Here is a 14,458-nt window from a genome sequence, read left to right as displayed (position 1 = left end):
CACTCTACACATGCATAATCAGAAATCCCCTGCTCCGATCAGTCAAAAAGACAGGTTAAAAGGTAGAGGAGAAAGAGAGATTTAATCAAGGGTGCTGGAGCAATTTGTATAGTATTCATGCCTAGAGCAATTGAACCAAACAATAAAGCCTGTATAAAAAAAGTACAGCTAAGCTTCCCCCAGCCAGCAACTGCTGCTCTCCAGCTGCCCAGCTCTGAAGGCAACACTGCCATCTTCAGCAACATAGAAGTAAGGGTAGCAATAGACCCAGCCCCCTACAATAATCTTGTGACCCCTGCCCCAACCGTCCTACAACACAATGAAATGTCAGCTTTAAATGCCTGAAGCCATAAGGGAGACCACTTCAAGCCAGATGGTGCAGCAGCATCCCTTGCATTCCCAGTTTCAGCACGTATCAGTAGGGCCCTACCAAATTCACAACCATGAAAAACTCATCATGGACTGTGGAATCTGGTCTTTTGTGTGCGTTTACCCTACACTATACACATTTCACAGGGGACTAGCATTTCTCAAATTGGGGATTCTGACCCAAAAGGGAGTTACAGGAGGGTTGCAGTATTGCCACCCTAATTTCTGTGTTGCCTTAAGAGGTAGGCAGCCAGAGACCAGCTATTGTTCCAGCTCTGAAGGCAGTGTCCCTTCAGCAACCGCATACAAGTAAGGGTGGCATTGTCATAAAATGCCGTTTTTCTGTGCTGCTGGTGGCAGTGGCTCTATCTTCAGAGCTGAGCTTCCCCCAGCCAGCAACTGCTGCTCTCCAGCTACCCAGCTCTGAAGGTAACACCACTACCTTCAGCAACACAGAAGTAAGGGTAGCAATAGACCCAGCCCCCTACAATAATCTTGTGACCCATGCCCCAACTGTCCTACAACACCATTAAATTTCAGCTTTAAATGCCTGAAACCATAAAGTTTACAATTTTAAAAAATCCTATGACCGTGAAAATGACCAAAATGGATTGTGAATTTCATAGGGCCCTACCTATGGGATCAGTGACTTACCCACAATTGGACAGCAAAACAGTGAATGTGTGAGAAACAGAACCCAGCTCTCCTGATTCCTAGTCTAATGCGCTATCTAATAAACCTTTCTGCATCTCAGTGAAGCCTTTCCTTCTGCATCCACATGATATTTCACGTATCTGTCCATCCAGTCTTCTTAATAGTGTGGTTAGCAACATGCTTGCCAGTTATTACCTCATTTGTGAACCTCTCCCATGCAAATCATTCTTTTTTGACATCTGCATTACGTCTTGAATCTTGGACTCAAAAGTTGAGAGTTTGCCCAAGAGAATTTACTGTTTGGCACACTGAGACATTTTGAGTGACAAGACCGAAAACAATGGAGAGAGGGGGAGAATTCTAAAACACTAATGAAAAACAATGTTTTGAGGACTATCCCAGTTGCTGATTATTAGATCAAATTTCAACATTAAGAAAAGTTAAATGAAGTTTGTTAGTTATATGACCCAAAATTGGATCCATCTCTTGCCAAATATTTTAAAAAAATCCTTCTCTCTCTTCTCCAAGTTCCTGCTTTAGCTCTCTCTTTTCCTAAATCAGCAAGAAAGATCAATGCCTGAGAACATACAATAACAAACTAGCATACATACATGGTGGAAGGAATAAAACTTTAGTAAGGAAGCATATTTCTCAAGAGTTTATTATAGAAAACAAAGAGGAAGAACATTTTCAAGATTAAGTAAACTGCCTTGGGACATGCCTTTTAACTTAATTTAGAACTGCTGGGTTGCAGTTGTTTACAGTGAGTTTTTAAATGTGTTGAATGCTGGAGTTTTCCAGGCTCCCCTTCAAAATGACAACTTTGAGATGAAAAGGATACCTAAACATGAATATATGCAAATGTAATAATCTGTCAAGCTATCAAGGCGCTGTGAATTCATAGGGGTTATCCTGGCAATAAGTGAACAGACACTTCAGTACAGAAAAGATTGAGAGAATGCTACTTTGTGAAGCGTGTCACATCATAGGTGCTATTAAGATCAAACTCTTGCCAAAATGTAGGGGATGTGGATTAATACACACCACAGCTGTGGATGTCCTCAGGAATGTAATGAAAAGGCTGCTTCAAATAGTCTTCTTTCCTTCTTGGGAAGAGTACATAGTAAAGGAGCTCAGTTTTTCTCAGAATGATAAAGATCATATTTTGAAGTGCCTCCAGAATGTAGCTAGAACTAAACCAGATCTGAATGTGTCTCAGTTCCCCTCAACCACACTCTGAGGAAAAGTTTAATCTTGATGGGTTCACCTGGTTGGTAGTTCTTGGACTGGGAGGGATTTCAGCTGTAGTGAAAGGCTAAGGTGTATTATAGTATTGGGCCACTAGATGGTGCTGTGTGTAGTACACCTTATTTAAACTAACCTCAGCCATCCTGGGGAAAGCATTAATTAAAGTCTCTTATAAAGAAACATCACTGGTGTATCTCTCTGAGAGGGATGTTCTGTAGTCAGTTCTTATCTGATATAGAAACCTGACATGCTAGTAGCAGCCCAGCAACCTAGTGAGTACAAGAAATACATGGCATGGTGTCATGAGTAAATTAGTACTGAAGAGAACAGAAACAGAAGTAAAGCAGCAACAAAGATTTCTTCAGAAGGAAGAAAAACTTTCAGGAGCAATCTTAACATACCGCTCTTCAATGCCTAAGAAAACTTCAATTTTGCTAAATGTACAGAATTGTCAAATGGAAACAACATTTTGCAAGATTTTCCGTTGCAAACAGGCTCCACAAGAAAACTAAAGACACTGAGATATGGTTTTTCATTTATACTGAGAAGCAGGCAGAACAAATCTTTAGACCTTTTATCTTTACTAAGACTATCATAAAGATGATTGTGAGAAGTTTTAACTATGTTTGCATACTTTAAAGCTCAGAGAAGAGTGGCTTATGAAAGAGCATGTTTTCAGCAGATAATTCAGAAAGGAAGGGGCTGAATGTTTTATAAGAGTGCTCCACGTGTTGACTAAAAATTCTAATTTTGGGTCTGCAAAACATAAAAAAGCAGAAACAATTTGATTATTATATTCACCGACAAGACTTTTTCACAGCCGCTAAAGTTGAAGACAGACCTAGTCCTTAGACACAGCTATGCAGATAACAAAACTGTCAGAACTAATCAAACAGCAGAACAAAAATCAGGAGAAACTTGAAAAACCTAAAAAAAAAAAATTAGATCGGTTACATCTGGGCTGGCCAATCCAAAGTGACATCTAGACTGCCCCTTCTTGCACAAAATAAGTGAAAATGAGGCAAAGTGTGGAATATCGCCGTGCCTCTTGCAGGGCTTGACAAATGGTGGCGAAATCTGCTCGCCAGCCCCGCACTGCGCATGTGCAAGACCCGCATTGTGCATGCGCGTGCCACCGGTGAACGTGGTGACCGGCTAAAATCTACTCTCCATGGGCGAGTAGATTCAATGATTTGTCGAGCCCTGCTCATTTGCATAATTAATTAGGCTCTGTTTTTGCGCAAGAGCCGTTCTGCCTGAAAATAAGTGGCAGAATGGCTCTTGCGCAAAAATGGAGCCTCATTAATTATGCAAATGAGGTGTGGCGGTATTCCATGCTTTGCCTCATTTGCCTATTTTTTGCACAAGAGGGGGCAGTCTAGACGTAGCGCAAGTGTTTAAGGGACACTATGGAGATATTGTGGGTAAGGTAATATCTTTTAATTGGACCAACTTCTGTTGGTAAGAGAGAGAGAAACTTTTTAGATTACACAGAGCTCTTCTTTAGATCAGGTCAGGTACACTACAGAAATGGTAAGAGACTGCTTTGGAGTATGTGGACAATTATATGAGTCCAGTGGTCTCATGATTAAAAGTGATTGAATTGTAATTCCAAATGAAATCAGAGGAGAAATCCTTAAACTCATCCACGAACATTATCAAGGATTAACTAAATTTCATGATGGGACCCCATTAGTGTGAAGGTTGAGCATCAGCGAGGGCATAAAGAATAAGGTATTTGCATGTGAACATTGCAAAACTAACAGAGAAGACATCCTTTCTTGGTCATAGTGAACTCACTTTCCTGGTATATGAAAGTAGTGTCCTTAAAAGACATGGCATGTTGAAGTGTTATTGAGAAACTGATGTACATTTTTGCTCGTTTTGGTATTCCTGAACAGCTAGTGATGGAAATCAGTACACAATTCACTGCAGCAGAATTTAAGTAATTCCAAATGAAATATGATTTTGATCATATTGCTAGCAATCCACATTACCGAAAAGTGAATGCAGAGGCTGAGAGAATTGTAGAGGCATCCAAGATAATCCTATGGCAGGAAGACCCATGCCTTGCTCTTCTGACCTACACGTCAACACTGGTAGCAATAAACTAATTAGGTCTAAATTAGCTATTACCACTCGAGAGAGAGATCTTGGAGTAATTGTAGATAGCTATTTGAAAGCATCTACTCCATGTGCAATGGCAATCAAAAGGCAAACAAAATGTTGGGAATTATTAAGAAAGTGATATATAACAAGAAGAAAATATCTTATTGTCTCTCTTTAAATCTATGGTTTGGTATGAATACTGCATGCAAATGTGGTCACCTCATTTAAAAAATCATATATTGGAATTGGAAAAGGTTCAGAAAAGGGCAACAAAAATGATTAGGGGTATGTAATGGCTGCAGTATGTGGAGAGACGAATAAGACTGGGACAGCTTGGAAAAGAGACCAAGGGGAGTTATGATAAAGGTCTAAAAATTCATGACTGATGTGAAGAAAGTACACAAGGAAAAATTATTTACTCTTTCCTTTAACATAAGCACTAGAGCTCACCAAATGAAATTAACGGACAGCAGTTTTAAAACAAACAAAAGGAAGTATTTCTTCACACACTGCACAGTCCACTTTCTCAAGGTGCATTGAGAAGGAGTAAGAGTTATCGTAACTTTGCTTGGCTGAGGCAGGTTTGATACTCAAACCTCGTCGACTACTCAGAGGTTCTCTTCTCTTCATCTTCTCTCAGAAGTCCTATGACAGAGTCCAGGACTGTTGTTCATCCAAACTCCTCCTTCCTGAATCTGAGAGCATGGTTCCTCAGTAGCTTTCAAGCATAACAGACCTACCATACACCCACCTTATATAACAACATGGTTATATTATGCACCATCTTCATTTGCTCCCCAAAATCTCTTTAATCAGGAAATTGAGCTACTAGTTTTCTACCCAAAAAACTCTTGCCTCCAGAGAAGTATCAAGCATTCATTCTTTGGATTTCAGGAAGGCTTTTGCCATGTATCTGAACAGGACTAATCCACTCCACATCTCTCTTAGATTGTTTGTGTTGCTCGGATGAATGGCCACCTAATTTCCAGACTAACAGTCTAAGGGGGTATCAGGTTGCATCTGGACCTGTTATGAGAATGCAGGCGAGAGAATGTCCCTCCTGGAGTGACAGTAAATTCTACTAGAGTACCATCTATAGCCCTTCTGAAAGATATTCCCATAGCAGACAGTTGTTGATTTTTCTATCCCTACCTTTGCTGAACACTATGACATCTTACCTGCTTCCAGAGGTGATACTGCCTTTGGTGATACAGTCTTTCAAACTGACCAGGAATTACTCCTCTGCACCCTCTTCCTCACTGAGTTACTACTTGGGAGTCTCCTATGATAGGGCACTCATAAGGATGAAGCAGAAGATGTTATAGTAACTTGAGTCCTTCAAGCTGTTTTTTCCCTTGGTGTTTCACCTCCTTCTGAACTGTTAGGCTTTGTAGTCCAGAAAGAACTGACTGGCAGTAGGCCTGTGCCTCCCTATTATGCCCTGTTTGCTGTGTCTGGCCAAAAGCGCCTGGGCACTTGCACATTCTGTGGTGGAGCACCCATGGGGCAAAACATCTTGAAGAACTTTCCTGTAAGGTAAGTAACCTCTCCTTATTTAAGCTAAGCTCAACCTCCCCTGGGAAAACATGAAAGGATCTTTTGGAAGCTCATCTTTGGTGTCTCTCTGAGAAAGAAGCTCTGTAGTTGGCATATCTGAAACAGAGGCCTGATCTTCTAGTAGCAGCCCTGTAACTTATTGCTGCACAAGAAATACAGGGCATTAGCTTCTCAGTCACAGTAGGTTTTGGCTTTTGCAGGCCTCTCTTCCGCTTTGTATATTACTTCTGCAGCCAGGATAGGAACCAGGTTAAGTGTTTGAACATCAAGCATTGTACTGGGCTACTATTAAAGCCACCTGTGGGAGTGTTTCTCCATTCAAGAATGCCTTTCCCTGTTTTTTGCTTTCTGAAGCTTTCTTTACTGATGTGTTAGTATTTTTAAATGATCTTTCAGGTTGGCTGTTCAGTTGGCTCTGGTCTGGTGGTGAAGTGATATAACTGAAATAATATGACTGAATTCCCATTCCTGGGTAAATTGCACAAACACTCTGCAAGTAAAGTGAACTAGTTGTCTGAAACAACACAATTTGGAATACCATGCCTGCTGAAATGTGAAATGCTTCAAGGCTTAGTCTGTGACGCTGTTTGCTGCAGTAGTGTCTGACAATTTGACTCATTCCCAGAGGTCTGAAAAGTAGTCTACAGGAACTAGAGAGTTTGTGTGGTTTGCAGTGAAGAGGTCCATTGCTATTTGCTCCAAGGTTTACTGGGAATGTGCTGTGTATTTTCATTGTAGTTTCATGCTTTCCCTCTGCTACTTGGTGGATTTGTGTTAGCTCTGCTTACCTCTGCAATTTCCTGGAAGTTTATCCACTAGCTTTTCACATCTGTGTCTCTTGCTAGAGTTTTGGAGTAGGCTCTCTGAGCATCCTCCTTCCAGTTCCTGCATCTATTGTTCCAATTACTAACCTAGCACAAGTTAAATCTTTCAAGATTTAGTAATTGCACAAGTCAGCCATTTTGTACAGTCTGGCAATACATTGATCTGTTGTGTCTCCAAATTCTTGGTTACCTTTGTTGAAAAGATACCTTTTCGTGGGGTGAAAATATTTTTGGAGCACTTATAGGTTGTTTCCAGGGCCTTCTGGCAGTGCTGTTGGCATGTCCAAATTCTGTGAAAACATGAGGCAGACTTTCTTAATTACTGTGTATAGTGTGGTTGCTTTGTTTTCCTTTTTATCCAGCTCTATTGACATTTTTTCATAACTTCCCCCCCATGATCTAAAAAAATATACAGTTGCTAAACACATTCTATTTCATGTCTATCAACTCAAGACAGAAATATGGTGTTTGCCATGATTACTCTTGTTTCTTTGTTTGTTTTGAAACAAATGAAATGAGAATCTAAGGCTATCTGTAGGAGGCGACTCACTTCTGCCAAAATGTTCTATGTGTGAGAATAAAGACAGAGCACTGTGCAGGCTGTACTCCTTTCTCCACTTCTATAGTGATCTCTCATCAGTTGTTTCCTGAAAGGAGAGTTCTTGCATGTGCAACTGCCACTGGGCAGATTTGAACCTGGGAGCTCTGGAGCTGAGTATAGGTGCCTCTACCCTCTGAACTAAAAGTCAGCTGGCTCACATCCCATGATGTAGAGGTCTCTTGGTCTCAGCTGTTGCTGTGTTCTAGGTACCACTTGCATTGCTGAGTAACCACAATAGGTGTGTGGGTTACACAAGTCCTAGATAGAATCATGCAATAGCAGCCCTATAATGAAGCTTTTTATCATACTATTAGAGATGTGTCTGGGAGGCACAAACAAGCTCATATTATTTTGGGTAACTTGGAGCTGGCTTGTTGCGTTATTCTGCCTAGCACAAGAGTAGTTTAGCTTTATTCCTCTGGTCAAGGGTGATATTGGGAAGATCAGAAATGGCTTCTGCAGTTCACAGATGATTCACCTTTGCTTCAGAGTAGCTCAGCTTTAGCTGCACTAAAAGCTCAGTAATTTTATCTGTTGGGTAGAAAATTTTCAGGTGATCCTCAGGAAATGATCTGACTTGTTTGTGTCTTCACCTTAAAATGCTCTTTTAATTTTACTTATTTCCTCCTCAGTTTCCTGATCACATTTGTAATCTGTTAAAGCACCATGGTAATTCAGAATTTTCTCATGAGATTATTGTTTGGTATTATGTAGGGTTTGTAGAGAAATTTCCTTTATTTAAATCTTGAGGAACTAAGCCTTTTGTTTATTTCATCCCAAAGGAATCTTTACAACAGGTAAAGATAGTTTCAGTGAATAACCCATTAGTATTTCTGAATGCCAAGAAGTTCCATCATGATCTATTAAGGATAATCCAGGATAGTGCAAGCATCCAGCCATGTGATGATATAAACAAGGTAGGTTCTATTGCATGCATTAGTAATTGTGACAATGATGATACCAACTTGCATTTCTCTTGTGCCTTCCTTCTGAAGCTCTCACAATACTTAATTAGATTATACTGTAGCAAATTAGGTTATAACATAAATTAGTTGTTTTCCATGGAATGAAAATCAAGTCTAAGATTCAAGAGATTAAATTTATTTATTTATTCCTTCCTATTATTATTTTTGAAATAATATCTCTGTATTTGTCATTGTGAGACCTAATGCACCAATCCAAAGTCCATGGGATGACTTCCATTAACGTTAGTGAATTTTGGATCAAAATGTAAAGGCCTCCTTTTCGAAAGGAATGATTATCTACCTCTTCAGCTATACTCAATGGCTGCTTCAGGTGCTCAACAGCTCTGGCAACTGAACTCTCAGTTCTCGTCTCTCACTGCTGTAAACCAGAATCAACTCTATTGGAATCAATGGGGATTTGGGTTTGGAAAACTGTTCAGAATCAGGCCCTAAAGTCATAGTTCTGCTTAATTTTCTGCACTGTTGGTATTTTGGGGAGAAATAAATAGAACATTAAAAAAATGACTGTAACTATGGCTCTAGGGAGTGTCATCAGGGGCATCCTGCTATTTCAATTTATGCATTCATACCTATTCCGGAGGGAGAGAGTTCTAATGTAACTTATGCTTTTTCTTTTATTCCTGGGAAGGTTCTGCATAACAATTGTGAGCTCAGCTAGTACCTACATAGAAATAAATTAATTTGATTTGTTTCTGAAATTAGTTTAGAAGTTCCCTGGTACAGGGATTTAGTCCTTTCTCTGTATTAGAAAGAGTTTAACACTGGAATTAATTGAAATGTTTTGCACATTTTTTTTGTAGAAAATTGGCCTTTTTAAAAATCAAAACTTTTTTCAAAAAGTTACCAACATGGTCGATTATTCTATTGTGAAATTTGCAGTGATATATATATTACCAACAGTTTTGTTGATATAAAACTTTTTGAATAAATAAAGTGCATTATTGGTAAATAAAGAATTTAGAGAAAATGGTTTCAGTAAAAATTGAAAAAATTGTGGATAATTTTTTTAAAAAAAGGTCTATTTTGAACCTTGTGAAATGGAAACAACTTTGAAATGTTGAAAATGTTCAAAAATGTTCCTGTCTTTTGACCAGCTCTGCTTAGCATATTTGGAGGAGTAATTAAAATAATACATCTGGTTGGTCATTGGCTCAAATTCACATTGGTGGTTGGCTCAAAAGGTGAAAGTGAGCTGCATTCGAAAACAGGTTGAGATAATTGGCAATTGCTTGCTTCCTTTATTCTACAGATACAATAGAGACACAACATTGTCACAAAAAGACAATTTTGATATTTACTTCTGAGCTCTTAGTTCTGTTTCTGAATAAGGAATCTGATGAAGAAGGCATGAGACACTATCATTTACCCCCAACTCCATTACTTATATTGTTCATTGCTTTTGTTTCAGTGTGAGCAGAACACGTTGCTCAATCCACTATCCAATGGAAATTGTCATGGTAAGTTTGTCATTTAAGATACCAGCTGAAAATAAGAGAGGCATTCAAGAGGATCGGATGGTTCCAAATTTCTGATTTACTTCTAAATGAATGTTCATGCATTAGACACTCAGCAAGGAAAGCAAAGAATCATAGGAATTTACACCTTGCGAGATTATCAAATCCAACCTCTTGTACTGTCACAGGGCCAAATAAATCTAGACTAGCAGTTCTCAAGGGGTCATGAACTTGTTTTAATGGAGTCTCCAGGACTGGCTTAGACTCGCTGGGACCAAAGCTGAAGCCCAAGCTCCCCTGTCTCGGGATGAAGTTGATGCCCTCAAACTTCAGTCCTGGGAGGAGAAATTCAGGTTATAGGCCCCTGTCTGGGATGGAAACCCTAGGGTTTAAACCCATGTGTTTCACGTTTTGGCCTTTCTACCTAGGGCAGTGGAGCCTGGTGGGTGCTGGCTTCATTCATCCCTCCAGGGATTGCATAGTAATTTTTGTTGTGAGAAAGCTCATGGTGCAATGAATTTTGAGAGATCCTGATCTAGACCACCTTTGGCACGTATTTGTCCAACTTGGTGTTAAGAGTTTCCAATGATGGTGACTCCACAGTCTCCCTTGGGAGACTATATCTGAGCTTATTGACCCTTACAGTTTGGATATTAGCGGAAAAAAATCTCACTTACTGGAAATTAAGCCCTTCTTATCCTCCCTTCAATGGGTATGGAGGACAATTGGTCACCATCCTCTCATAACAGCCCTTAACATATTGGAAGACTGTTACTGGGTTTCCTTCAGTCTTCTCAAAACAAAGCATTCTTTCTCTCTCTCTCTAATCTTTTATCATAGGTCAGGTTTTCTAAACCTTTTTATCTTTATTGTTGCTCTCCTCTGAACTCTTTCCAATTTATCCCACATCTTAAATCTGGTGCTCAGAATTGCACACTGCTCAAGCTGGAGCCTCACCAGAACCAAGCAGAGCAGGACATGTACCTTCTGTGTCTTCCATACAATGCTCCTGTTAATATACCCTGGAATCATACTAACCGTTTTTTTTTTTTTGCAGCTACAGCATATTGATGACTAGTATTCAGTCCCAGATCCTTGTCCGCAGTTGTCAGGGCTGTTCCCCACTCTGGCACTCCAAGTACCAAAGTGAGGGCCTGCAAAGATCTTAAATACCTCTATAGGCTTTGCCCTCAATATACTCCCCAGAGTCACAGTTGCACTGGCTCTGAGTAAAAAAACCCCAAAGCTGCCACCATCAAGTGATTTCACCCTAAAAAACAAGAGGGAACACTGAACTTCCTTCCCCAGGGGGTGCCCCAAGCTCTTTTGCCCCAAAAGAGCTTGAAAGAAGAAAAGAAACAAGCTGTAGTCTCTGGTAGCTCATATTAGGCAGGCACACCAAGAAACCAGAATGAAATCATCACCTTAAAAAAGTGATTTTTATTAACAAAACAAAAGATATACTTGATTGCTAGGTGTTACAGAGCAACTAAGTAAAATAAATTAAAACCCAGAGAAAATCTCTGGGAACAACTCTTAGGGTATGTCTACACTACAGCACTAATTCGAACTAACTTAATTCGAATTAGTTAATTCGAACTAAGCTAATTTGAACTAGTGCATCTAGACCTAAAAACTAGTTCGAATTAGCGTTTTGCTAATTCAAACTAGCATGTCCACACTGAGTGGACCCTGAACCGGGGTTAAGGATGGCCGGAAGCAGTGCCGGCAGGGCATCAGATTAGGACTTAGAGAGTGGAGCTGCTGTCTCAGGCTAGCCGAGGGCTGTGCTTAAAGGGACCCGACCCCCCACCCTGGACAGACAGTTCTCAGGGGTTCCCCGCTCATTTGTCTAACTCGATGAGGGACAGCAAAGCAGTCCTGACTTGGAGTGCCCTGAGTGCCCACACTCAGCACATCACAGCACTCGGCCATCAGCCCGGCTGCACTTGCCGCATGCTGCCATCCGGGAAGGGGGGTCAATCTGGGGGCTGCAGAAGAGCTTCCACCCCGAGGAGCCCTCAGAGCCACCCCAGTCCTCCCCATCGGGGGCTCGTACCCCATTCCTCCCTCACCTCCTTCCACTTACCCCTCTCTAGCCCCCCTTCCTGATGTACAAAATAAAGGACACTCTCTTTATTGAAAATAGGAACTCTCTTTATTGAACAAAACTTGGGGAGACTGGGAAAAGGAGGTGGGAGAGGGGAAGAGAGAGGGTGGGAGAAGGGAAGGCAACTAAAATGATCAGGGGTTTGGAACAGGTCCCATATGAAGAGAGGCTAAAGAGATTGGGACTTCTCAGCTTAGAAAACAGGAGACTGAGGGGGGATATAATAGAGGTCTATAAAAGCACGAGTGGTGTGGAGAGGGTGCATAAAGAAAAGTTTTTTATTAGTTCCCATAATAGAAGGACTAGAGGACACCAAATGAAATGAATAGGTAGCAGGCTTCAAACTAATAACAGAAAGTTCTTCTTCACAAAGCAAATAGTCAACCTGTGGAACTCATTGCTGCAGGAGGCTGTGAAGGCTAGAACTAGAACAGAGTTTAAAGAGAAGTGAGATAAAGTCATGGAGGTTGGGTCTATGGAGTGCTATTAGCCAGAGGGTAGAAATGGTGTCCCTGGCCTCTGTTTGTGGAAGGCTGGAGATGGATGGCACAAGACAAATGGCTTGGTCATTGTCTTGGGTCCATCCCCTCCAGGGTCCCTAGTGTCATTGTCTTCGGTCCATCCACTCCAGGGACCACCTTGATTTTCATGCACACCTGCTCCTGGGTGGCCAGGCTGGCAGCTATTCTGCCCTAGATGGCCACTTTCCTGTGCCTAGTGTGGAGATCGTGGATGAGGTCCACGATGTCTGCACTAGACCATGCGGGCGCCCGCCTCTTGCGGACCTGGGCAGGCTCCCGGGAGCCGCCAGCCTTGTCCCGGGAAGAGGCGGAGGACTGGGTGGCAGCGGGTGGCTGGCTCGAGCCGTGCCAGGTGCAGGGTCTGCTGGCTGGGTGCTGGCAGGCTTGCACCTGTCACGGGCACTGTAGCCAGCCCGTGCCCCTTTAAGGGCTCCGGGGCCGGGAGGGGGGCAGAAGAGTTTCCCTGGTGGTGCCCAGAGTGGCCACCAGGGAAAGCTGGGGAGGGCTAGCCTCCCACTAGTTCGAATTAAGTGGCTACACAGCCCTTATTTCGAACTAGTTAATTCGAACTAGGCGTTAGTCCTCGTGGAATGAGGTTTACCTAGTTCGAATTAAGCACTCCGCTAGTTCAAATTAAGTTCGAACTAGCGGTTTGCTAGTGTAGCGCCTATCAAAGTTAATTCAAACTAACGTCTGTTAATTCGAATTAACTTTGTAGTGTAGACATAGCCTTAGGAAGTCAATGAGGAAGAGAAGGCATGGATTCACACAGAGATGTTTAAACCAAACAACTAAAATAAAGAAAAATACTCTGATCATGACCAAATCACATTTTCCCCTTATTTATTCATGATCCCTTCCTGGTTCAGTCCACTTCCATGCCCCAAATTCCTTGGAGGTATGATAGTCCTGCCTGAGTTTAAATCATTCTGTGTCTCTGGACTCCTGGCTTAACTTCCTCACACAAAGAAAGCAGGCAGGGTATCTTATATAAATTTCCGCACTGTATCCCCATTGGTTCTTCTGGTCCCCTGCCAACAACCTTGCTAGCTACCTGAGTTTAACCCCTTAGTCACCGGGTGCTAGCCAGCACTACTCCTATCCATCACAACCATACTGCCAGCTAGCCAGTTATTCCTCATTTTGCAATTGCGCATTTGATTTTTCTTCATAAGTGATGTACTTTGTTACTTGTCTTTATTGAATTCAGACCACTTCTCCTATTTGTCATTTTGAATTTTAAACCTCTCCTCCAAAGTGCTTCCAACTCCTTCCAGCTTGTGTCATTTTCAAATTGTATAAGCATGTTCTCTACTCTGTTATGCAAGTAATTAATGAGCTAACATTGCACGAGGACCAACAGTGCCATTTTCCCCACAATACTCTGTCCATCTTCGTTAACTTTATTTTGAGAGCCTCCTTGTAGAGATGAGAATACCCATTTCATTCTACATCCATTTAGTTCTTGGCCTCCTTTCTGAGATTGCCAAGAAGGGATCTGGCAGACAGATTTATTCTTGAGATAGGACTTCTGAGGTGTGATGGCAGTACATATAGTCAGACCTGAGCTAAGTTGGTCAAGCTAGCTGGAATAACAAAGAGAGCACCTGTACTGCTAGTGGCTCCCTACTATTTTGATTCAAGCTGGCTAGATCAAAGCTAGCCTGGGTATGTCTGTAAGTGCTGCAGTCACCTCTCTGATCCAGTGTATACATATTCAGCAAACCACCCCAGGACAGTGAGTTAAATGATTACTGCTCTGGTCCAGATTTGATCTAGTGGCCTGAATTCCTTCAGCCTCTCAACTGAAATACAAATATTGAATGGACAGCCTTTTCAGATAAAATAAGGAAATAGCATAGTTGTATGCCCTGGTTGTGTAATTAGCTCTGCATCATGTGGGCCCCTATGTCCACTCAGAGGTCACTGCAGGACTGGAACCTCAGAGTACAAGACTGAAAAGTACAAAAGGACTAAAACTCTATTAAAACTTTATGACTTTTAAAGCCATTTGCAATAAAAGCA

At 41.5% G+C, this 14,458-nt stretch overlaps 1 protein-coding gene across 3 annotated transcripts in view; it reads left to right on the top strand.

The window, feature by feature from the left end:
• The window catches only part of SLC26A7 (solute carrier family 26 member 7), a 161,127-nt gene that overhangs the window by 130,072 nt on the left and 16,597 nt on the right, over positions 1–14,458 (top strand). For all 3 annotated transcript variants that reach the window (XM_075920402.2, XM_075920401.2, XM_075920404.2), the window contains 2 exons: positions 8,145–8,279; positions 9,757–9,805. In XM_075920402.2, coding sequence (XP_075776517.2) covers positions 8,145–8,279; positions 9,757–9,805 — 184 coding nt within the window. The remainder of the gene's footprint in view (positions 1–8,144; positions 8,280–9,756; positions 9,806–14,458) is intronic.

The sequence above is a fragment of the Pelodiscus sinensis genome, chromosome 2, assembly GCF_052426305.1.
Source record: "Pelodiscus sinensis isolate ZL-2025 chromosome 2, ASM5242630v1, whole genome shotgun sequence".
Taxonomy (NCBI): Eukaryota; Metazoa; Chordata; order Testudines; family Trionychidae; genus Pelodiscus; species Pelodiscus sinensis.
Note: the sequence above shows the minus strand (reverse complement) of the source record. Positions and strands in the feature narration are given on the sequence as shown.